This window comes from Macrobrachium rosenbergii, chromosome 50, assembly GCF_040412425.1.
Source record: "Macrobrachium rosenbergii isolate ZJJX-2024 chromosome 50, ASM4041242v1, whole genome shotgun sequence".
NCBI classification, from domain to species: Eukaryota; Metazoa; Arthropoda; class Malacostraca; order Decapoda; family Palaemonidae; genus Macrobrachium; species Macrobrachium rosenbergii.
In genome coordinates this window covers 7,473,093-7,482,165 of record NC_089790.1, presented here as the reverse complement: position 1 = coordinate 7,482,165, position 9,073 = coordinate 7,473,093, and the positions used below count along the sequence as shown (strand labels likewise).

Sequence of the window (9,073 nt, the reverse complement as noted above, 5' to 3'; positions counted from 1 at the left end):
ATCTTGAACTTGGTACATAATATAAAAGTTGACTCCTATATAAAATACAAAAGTGACCAAATCTTGGAAAGAACATGCTTGAAACATTCACTCATTCATGTGATAAACCTGACATGCAGAAGACATATGATTAAAACACTGCTGAAATATTTTTCACCAAAAATGATTTTTTCAAATGGATACACTTTCAAAAGAAATCAACATTACATTACTGTGCCCTATACAAATCATACTGAGCTGAGTTTAAACAGAAAACTACTAATTCTGTGAAAACTGAAAAGGTAAATACTGTACTGTACTGTATTGTGGCAATAGCACATAACATTTAGTAAAGCCTTTCCACCAGTTTTACTCTAGGATACATACCTCATTACCTGCTGCTTTGGCCATAAGTTCCTCTTTTTCTAAACCGGTTGCATGTTCCAGTGGGTCAGCCATCACTGTAAAAGATATCCAGGTATAAAAGCAGCCTCTTAAATTTTAGACACCCCCTTTGCAAGCAAAACACAGCCCTTCACTTTACGTATGCTTATTTCTCTACATTAACCAATTTAAACAGAAAATTACATTTTTACCAATCATTTTCTTTTCTCATATCTACATTACTGTGATAAACATCTTCATTTGAAGACATAGGTCAGAAAAATATAAAAAAAAAACACATGGTTTCTAAAAATGCATGTCAAGAACACAATCCAATTATACACATTTCCTCTAACAACTTATCTCCTTACAGAAAGATCTTATAAAACACTTAGTACACCAAAAATATTGGTATTTTTTTCTTCCACTACACATGTTTTGGGTATAAATTTTCCAATTATCATTTGCTTGATAAGGGCAGAACAATGAAATCCAATTTTTAAAGTAATTTGTATTTTTCTTGCGCATATAAACCACAGCCTTCTATGCAGTAGTATTCCTCAGCATGAGCTGGAATTGGTCTCTAGAAATTTGTAGGGAGAGAGTTAACTGGTGGTTAAGGGATTCAATAGGTTAATGCCACTCACCTCACTCATCACCACGCAGTGCTTCCTTTGGCATCAGAAACAAAGTGGGGTGGTTGAGGTGGGAAATAAGATAAAAGGCTCTGTGGTTTATGTACCTGGGAAAAATGCAAATTTGAAAATTTATTTATTCCCCCAAGAATACAACCATCACCTTTAAGTAGGATATTTACTCCTTTGGTAAGAGGTCGTCTACATCAACGTACCATATCTAGAGAACCCCACCTGTAAGTGTCATGATCCCAATCATCCACCAACCAAGCAAAGTCCTCTCTGATTTCTGCTTGAGGGCATATGCTGGGAAGTAGGATCATTTGGTGCCATCCAGTCTTGCTTCAGCCACCACTAAAATGAGTGCGGGTGGTGTTTCCTGTGCGAAACAAGCATTTCCAAAGACAACAGGTGGCAGAGAATGACATGCACTGTCACCTCCCTGAACTTGCTCACACAAGAGTCCAAGGGAAAGCCTCAATGCTGCTGCCCTGTCTATCAACTTGCCCAGGTTTTTTGCCTGCTGCTTGGATCAAAGATCCAACCTCTAATGTTTATTACAGTCCCAAGTTTGTGACAAAATAAGAGTATCCATTTTCTTTCCCTGAGTAACTGCATCTGTAAGAGTGTCAATGTGTTTAACTTCAGGTCAAGCCACAAGGCAGCCTGGAAGGAGGACATGGCCACAAACAATTTACTCTGTCAATGTGTTTAACACAAGTCCAGCCACAAAGCAGCCTGTGAGGAAGCCATGTCGGCAACAGACTCTATGGCTTTTGATTACCATGCAGAAAACACACCACCTTCCTGACAGTCTCTATCCTGGGGAAGTTGTTCGTAAGTTTGCAGACTGATATGTCCAACTGAAGGGGAATAGCGTAGAACAGAATATAAAATTTAGGCCAAAGGCCAAGCATTGGGACCTATGAGGTCATTCAGCGATGAAACTGAAATTGACAGTAAAAGGTCTCAAAGGTGTAACAGGAGAATCCCACAGTTGCCCTATGAATCAACTGTTAGGAGAGGGTGGAAAGTAAGATGGAAGAAAGAGTATGAACAGAGGTATAGTAAAAGGAATGAAAGGGGTTGCAGCTAGGAGCCGAAGGGAAGCTACAAAGAACCTTAAACAATGCCTACGTTGCACCCCATTAGGTGCACTGACAGCACTAACCCCCTATGGGGAATTAAAGGTGAGTACTCCAAATCCTCTCACAAAATCCCTTTGCTGACATTTCAACAGCAAGGAAAGGAGCTTGCTTGATCTCTTGGACAATAAGGAACTGTCTGACCCATAGACTGGATCATTCACTTCCAGAGAACACCCAAGGATGCACTCTATCAACAAGATTGGTGTTAAATGTCAAGCTATGGAGGCCTCCCTGAGATTATCACACTGTCAAAACCTTTGAAATAAACTTATAACCTAAGATTTCAGTAATACATATTAAAATCTCAAAAGTGCCAATCCAATTCAGCATGCTGGGGGTCCGGAGGCCAGGGACCCTCTGTTCCCATCAGATCCTAAGCAGCATGAGCTGGGTCCTCTAGCAAGAATGATGAAGATGCTCCAACACCCACTCATGCGACCATTGTGTACAATTAATACCAGCAGTACCAACTGATACACCTTGAGCTTTGCTTGACCTGTCCCCAGAGCAAAAGTTCCAAGCCGTGGTCAACCGACCTGTGCAACTTCTTACATTTGGTAATGGCCGAACTAGTTGTGTATATCCAACCCTGAGACTGGTGGCTAGCAGCACGAGTACAGGCAAGCATATTATCCCAAACAGCAGACAACTGTCGCACATTAATCCAATCCAACGAGTGGGCAGCACTGGCTCAACCAGCTGTGTCTCAAGCACAACGTGCAGAGGAGCTGGGAACAGTCATCTTGTCCTAGAGAGAACAGGTTAGCACAGTACCGAGCATGCTCGGTGAGACATGTATCGGCCCTACCCATGTTCTACTAAGTATTTTCATATTAATTTGGGGGGAGGCCCTTAACCGGGTCATACCATTAAGGGATAACCTAGGCCAGTCTACAAGATCATATGCAAACTTCCACCCAGGTCAGTGCACAGTTTCCCAGGTTAAGATTAGGTTAAGGGAGGGTTTGGTAGAGTCTACTTAGTTCTTCACTCGAAAGTCATTGAACCTAGTAAGATGCAGTGTTGCTCACTGCATACTAATACAGCTTACTGATGCCAAATTATGCTCAAATCCCAAGGTCCAACTTTTGTGCATTTATGAACAATTTGAAGGCAGATCACAGACAATCAACAAAGATACATCATAATCTAACTTTTCTTAACATAACCTTGCCCAAGGTCATCCTAAACAGAGTCTGCTGTATCCCCAGCTTAGCTTATGCAACATGCACGCATTTAGGGTAGGCTATATTTTTTTCTTCTTATACAAAAAATACTATAGAATAAAAGTTGTTTGGCATGGTCAAAACAACCCAAAAACTAAACACCTGCCAAATCAATCTCCATCAATTTGCTGACTGCCAATTTTACCATAGAAAGTCACACAGCACCTCTCTCCAGTGGTTTTTAAGAATGCTGTAGGGTGGTGTCCTGACTGGCCAATGACCTGGTTGCAGGAAATTTAAACCCAGCAAATCATGTGCCCCATCAACCTGTCATGCCTTAGGCGTACTGTTTTTTTTTTAAACCCAACAATAAGAATGATATGACTCATATGCCTACATATACCTGTAGCTATTTTTTCCCATTCCAGCCTCCAGAGTGGAAGCATGTGATTTTTATGTTTTTTATCATGTACCAATGTGAAAATTCAACGCCATGAACCCCTAGGTACCACCAACTACTTACATGCAAACTCTCTTTGTTCAGAAATGGTTTGTGACAGATGTGTAAATTTTGGTCATTTCTGTTACTAACATCTTCATTGGCTCAAGAGCCACCCAACACTGTCTTCAAAAAACATTACCATCCCAACCAAACAAATTACAACCCAGGACTAGTGCTTCCATGGTAAACTCCTCACTCAAAAAGGACTAAAAGGATGATTGAGCCAGATGATTTTAACATCAGATAGTTTGTTGTTTTATTTGACCCTAAAGGCTGGCCTATGTATACAACAGCAAAACCCATGACCTGGCAAACTTTAAGGTCTCCCAATTAAGAAAAAAAAAATCAATGGAAAGACGAAGATTTGCAAATGCACAGTATAAGAGAAAATTTTCACATTTTCTGTACCTGCCATAGGAAGTTGAAAAGAATACTGACAACCGTTTGCAGGGCCTGTTTTCCGAGACTCGTAAAAATATGCTAATTTTAGAAAGTTGAACAAGTTCTTTCTAAAAATTTTTTTGTATTTCATTCTTCTAAATTACAATTACAACATGCATAATATTGTAAAAGATAAGATCTAAAAAAAACATCCCCTGAATATATTTATGGACAAATATATATGTTCTCTTATATTTTTTGCACGCTATTTAGATAATTTACCATTACAACTTGTGAGACATCGTAAAAGATAAGAACCAACACTCACAACAATCCTTGAGCATATTTATCAACAAATATATATGTGAAGTACTGGAGCGGAGAGATGTAGTACCTTTACCCAATTCTCCCTCATATCACTAAGCTTAGGCGTGAGTGTTGCCATAAAATCATTCATGACCCTTTCACGTGATCTGAACATTTCCCTACAAAATTTGTTCCAATATCACGGTGCAAAATAAAAATTATATGTGCTGGCAGTTTTCATATGCAATTATTGGATATCATAAGATACGCTCTCGTCCTTAGGAGGTTAGCCTAAATATAATGAAAAGTAAGAATTTCAACCTTCTTCTATTAAGGGGTAGCTGAAGCCAATCCACAACTGACCGAAAATTACACACCCAATGTTCTACTTTGTGCTGATGTTCACTGGGTTGGGGGGAAGGGGGGTTGCTTAGTGCCCATACCTTCACTTGGTTTGGTTAGGTCATATTCCCTACTGAAATGCCTATTACAGTTAAGGGGTAGCCTAGGCCAGCCTGAACGTAAATTTCACATCTATCATCGAGCTGTCTTAACGTTCAGTGTAACTTGGGGGGGGTGGGGGACTTGAAACTATCACTCTCAATCCTTAAACTATTACGAATACAGAACTATGACACAGTATCCCTAATATTTCTATAGTTTAAACCATGCAAAAAAAAAAAAAAAAAAAAAAAAAACCTTCGTTATATTTCCATTTTCAGAGCTTGACCTACTGAACATTCTTTCCCTTGGTTACAAACATAGTATGATGGGACAGGGCAAAACTCCATAATACCACTCTTCTAGATATAATTTCAACTGCGTGATGCCAAAAAAGCATGTTTGTCTTTGAAAAACGAAGTTGCTGTTACAAGCTTGACCCACCAATCTGCAATTGCTTCTGCGACTGTTCAGGAACGGAAACTTTTGCCTTATTTGGCTAACATAAATTGTATTTCAACAGCGATGTTTCACATTCACAACCGATCCCTGGTCCCCTTTATCTGCCGAGAGCAACCACATTCGCTGGAAAGCAGCACCAATATGCAGTAAATGTACCTGGCATTTATCTATTTATAAATATATATATTTTTTCTTTTTTAATAAGTGGTATCTCTTCTTTCTCTATTTCCCTTTACTTCCTCTTGCTTCATCCTAATGAAAGCCATATTCTCTGGAAGCTTGAATCTCTAGTCAATGGCCCCTTTGGGCTTGTTCCGTATGAATAGGTCTTATCTACTGAATAATTATAATAAAATAATAACGAGAATTAGGAAATTTGCGAAAAATAATCAATACTGTATCAAGAATTGGTGGGCTATTTTAAGTTAAAAAATAAAAAAATGACCTTGCGCAATAGGCTATTTACCGAGAGCTTAGGGCCCAAGCGACAGAGAAAATATGCGACAAATAACACAACACAATGAATTGGTTTTAAAAGTAAAAAAACGAAAACATAAATATCTACCGAAAACCTAATCAGCCTATAGGCCCAAACAACTCAAGATTAGGCCGTGTTATTGAGGCTACTACGTGACAACTTAAACATAAAAACGCAAATCATTACGTTAATTTTAATTTATACACATTTCACTGTGTACTTACAAGTCTCAAGTGAAATAATAACAAAAAAATTAAATAAAAATGCATCAAATCAGCAGTTTACCGTAGTCACGTAGGCTACTCGAGACTTAGTCAAGCAATGACCCGGTTACACATTTCACGAATTGCCGGCGCTTTCCCCGAACCAAATTCACTTACTTTTATTGGCATGTCTGACTGAAGTGACTTGTACACCCCGGCGAGCAGTTGCAACCACAGTACGAGCGATAATTCCAGCCATTTTCGCAAAAGGTTGAGTTCCGAGTGTCTCAGCTGATACCTTCTCCGGGATTGCGTAAAGGATGGGCCCTTGGTTCCTATCTCCCGAACTCTTAATAAAAAATATTTAAATTTATAATGTGAAATTTATATGCTTAACATATAGATTATAATATTTTATTTATTTTTTTATTATGGATTGAAAGGATACATGAGATATGACAAACTGGCTCCTGTAAAGATCGGCTATTTTTTCGTACTCATCCCTCAGGCACTAAGCCAAGTTTTGAGTCAGGTACGAAAATTGAACACATTGGGAATTTTTCAAAAGCCCAAGTTTTCTTCATAGGCATTTTCTTCGTGTATTTCTAGGCGTTTAATGGAAATGAGTATGACAAACAATTTTTTTTTTCAAACACCAAAAGTTTCATAACCGCTTGCTGAGAAAATTTGCTCATGTGCGAAATAATTTACGTCTTGGCATTAACTCTTTATCATCCAGTAATTTAATTTAACATCCCGTCATAAAGCCTTTATTCTGGCTGTCTTCTACGTATATAATATGGCTAATTTGGTAAAATGTTAAATATGGTACACAACTGAGAATCTTACAGAAATACTGAAGGAAAAATCATATTTTTAACACTGGCCACAAGATCAGTACGGAATTTTAGAATAAATCATGGTTGTCCTCATGAAACTGTCTGCCTCAATTTCTGGGCGCTTGGCATAAAATAAAAAACTTGGCAAACGTGTCCAGCAGTGCTTTTTTATTTATTAATTTCTTGTACTACCCGCTTCAAGGGCTTCAAAGACTCTGGTTTAATGACAATAGCTTTTTATCTACTAATTAAATTTGGCTGAGAAACCACTGAATGTGTGGTACTTTTGGCTATACAGTAATTCAATTTTGCAAAAAGTCTCAAATCAAATGCAACGCACTTGGTGAAATGTAATAAATGGACATAATATACATAAGAGGATTATGATTCTTCCAAAATAAATAGGAAAATTATAATTTTACGTCTTATAACCAATAGGAAAATTGTCAAAATGCCTTCCAATAGTACTGAAAAGAGGAAACCACACAGTTGTACTAAGAAGTAATAGGTGGACAGGTTGGACAGTAAGACCGAAATTATAAGCGGTAATGAATGTGAAGTAATAGGCTAAAAAGTAGTGCAGTTGAGGACCAAGTGAGGTGGGCAGATGAAATGCCCTTCGATTCAAGTTGGTTGCTCATTGAAGAGGGAAATTTTCATGCTTGTTAGTCCCACATCAACAAATATATACTTCAGTGTTATAAAATATAAGTTCCTCCTTGCTCTCTGTTTCAGGAGTGTTATTTGGCAAAACGCCAACTTGTTCTGATGGTATTGCCATCTTCCAACTAGTCAGGCTTCATTAGTCCATATCCAGTACCCATCCTTGGCTTAAGGGACTTGGAATGCACATACATACTTGAATCCATAAAGCCTTGAAGCATCTATTGTTCTTCCATTAATTTAGCAGCAACTTATGTACAACTTCTTATACTACACTACAAAAACTGGTCACCTCATCAGTTTCAATCTTTTTTTCTTTCAGCATCTAAACCTCACTTCCATAAAGAGGAGTTGGTGTAACAGTCCCAGGATACGTAACCAGTTTTACTTACATATACACATATCTCTTACTATCATCCAGTATATTTAAAGTACTTCCATATGCCTATACATATCAACTGTTTCCATTCCTCAATCATTCATGCCGACCATCACTGCTCCGTGTGCCAGATTTCCATTTATCCTTATAACCTTACTGTTGCTCCATTATGAAAAGTTTTAACCCTTCTCAACAATTAATCATCTATACCATTCATCAGTGACAAAAACTGGTTCACCAACAAGGGCCTGAATCACAAAACCCTTAAATTTCAGGCCTTTATTGACTCTTAGGGGGCTTAGTCAATTCATGACTTTTTTTTTTTTTCCCTTCAACTCACTCAAAAGAACATTCCTCACAACAATGAGAGTAGGCAGCTGCTTCAACACGATCAGTTACTTCCTACTTAACACTTACCTGACATCCTTACCCATAAAACCTCATGTTGCAGATCTCTGGAAGTTCTTTAAAAACTCTCAAGATTGTTTATCTTTTACAGTATTTCCTGGGTGTACAGAATGAGTACAGTATTTATTAGGAGTATCCTTCAGTGGCAGCTGGTTTGGCCATTTAAGTTTGGTATTAAGATAGCCATATTGACAGGCAGGTGAGGGGTGGGGGTAATGCCCTCTCCATCGACTGTTAGCCGCACTTTTCCTTCAGCTACTGGGGCAAATATGGGGTGCCCAGACGTGGGAATTAGGAAATACAAAGTATCTTCAAAAGTTTTATTTGTTCATATGGGAATACAAACCCTCATATCTCATGGAACTGACTGCCCTTGTTCTGAAATGGGGTTTGCCATCAGTGCACTTCACACAGTGTACTGTAGGCATTAAATAAGAATAGAATATTCTATTAAATAAGATTATCTGCAGTGTCAGTTTGGAAGCTAACTGCAACCCCTTCATTCCTTTAACTGTTCCTCTATTCATATTCCCTTTCTTCCATCTTTCTTTCCACCCTCTTCTAACAATTGTTTCATAGAACAACTGTGAGGTTTTCCTGTTACACCTTTCAGCCTTTTTTTACTCTGAAAGCTTAAGAACATGCAAGGTTGTGAACCTCTGCAACATTCCATTCAGTCTATGCTTGCAGCAAATTACT

At 38.3% G+C, this 9,073-nt stretch overlaps 1 protein-coding gene across 1 annotated transcript in view; it reads right to left on the bottom strand.

Moving 5' to 3' along the window:
- The window catches only part of LOC136832570 (gastrula zinc finger protein XlCGF57.1-like), a 28,072-nt gene that overhangs the window by 1,241 nt on the left and 17,758 nt on the right, over positions 1-9,073 (bottom strand). The window contains exons 3-4 of the mRNA XM_067093636.1: positions 6,263-6,434; positions 367-440 (exon numbers count right to left, since the gene is read on the bottom strand). Coding sequence (XP_066949737.1) covers positions 367-440; positions 6,263-6,344 — 156 coding nt within the window. The 5' untranslated portion in view covers positions 6,345-6,434. The remainder of the gene's footprint in view (positions 1-366; positions 441-6,262; positions 6,435-9,073) is intronic.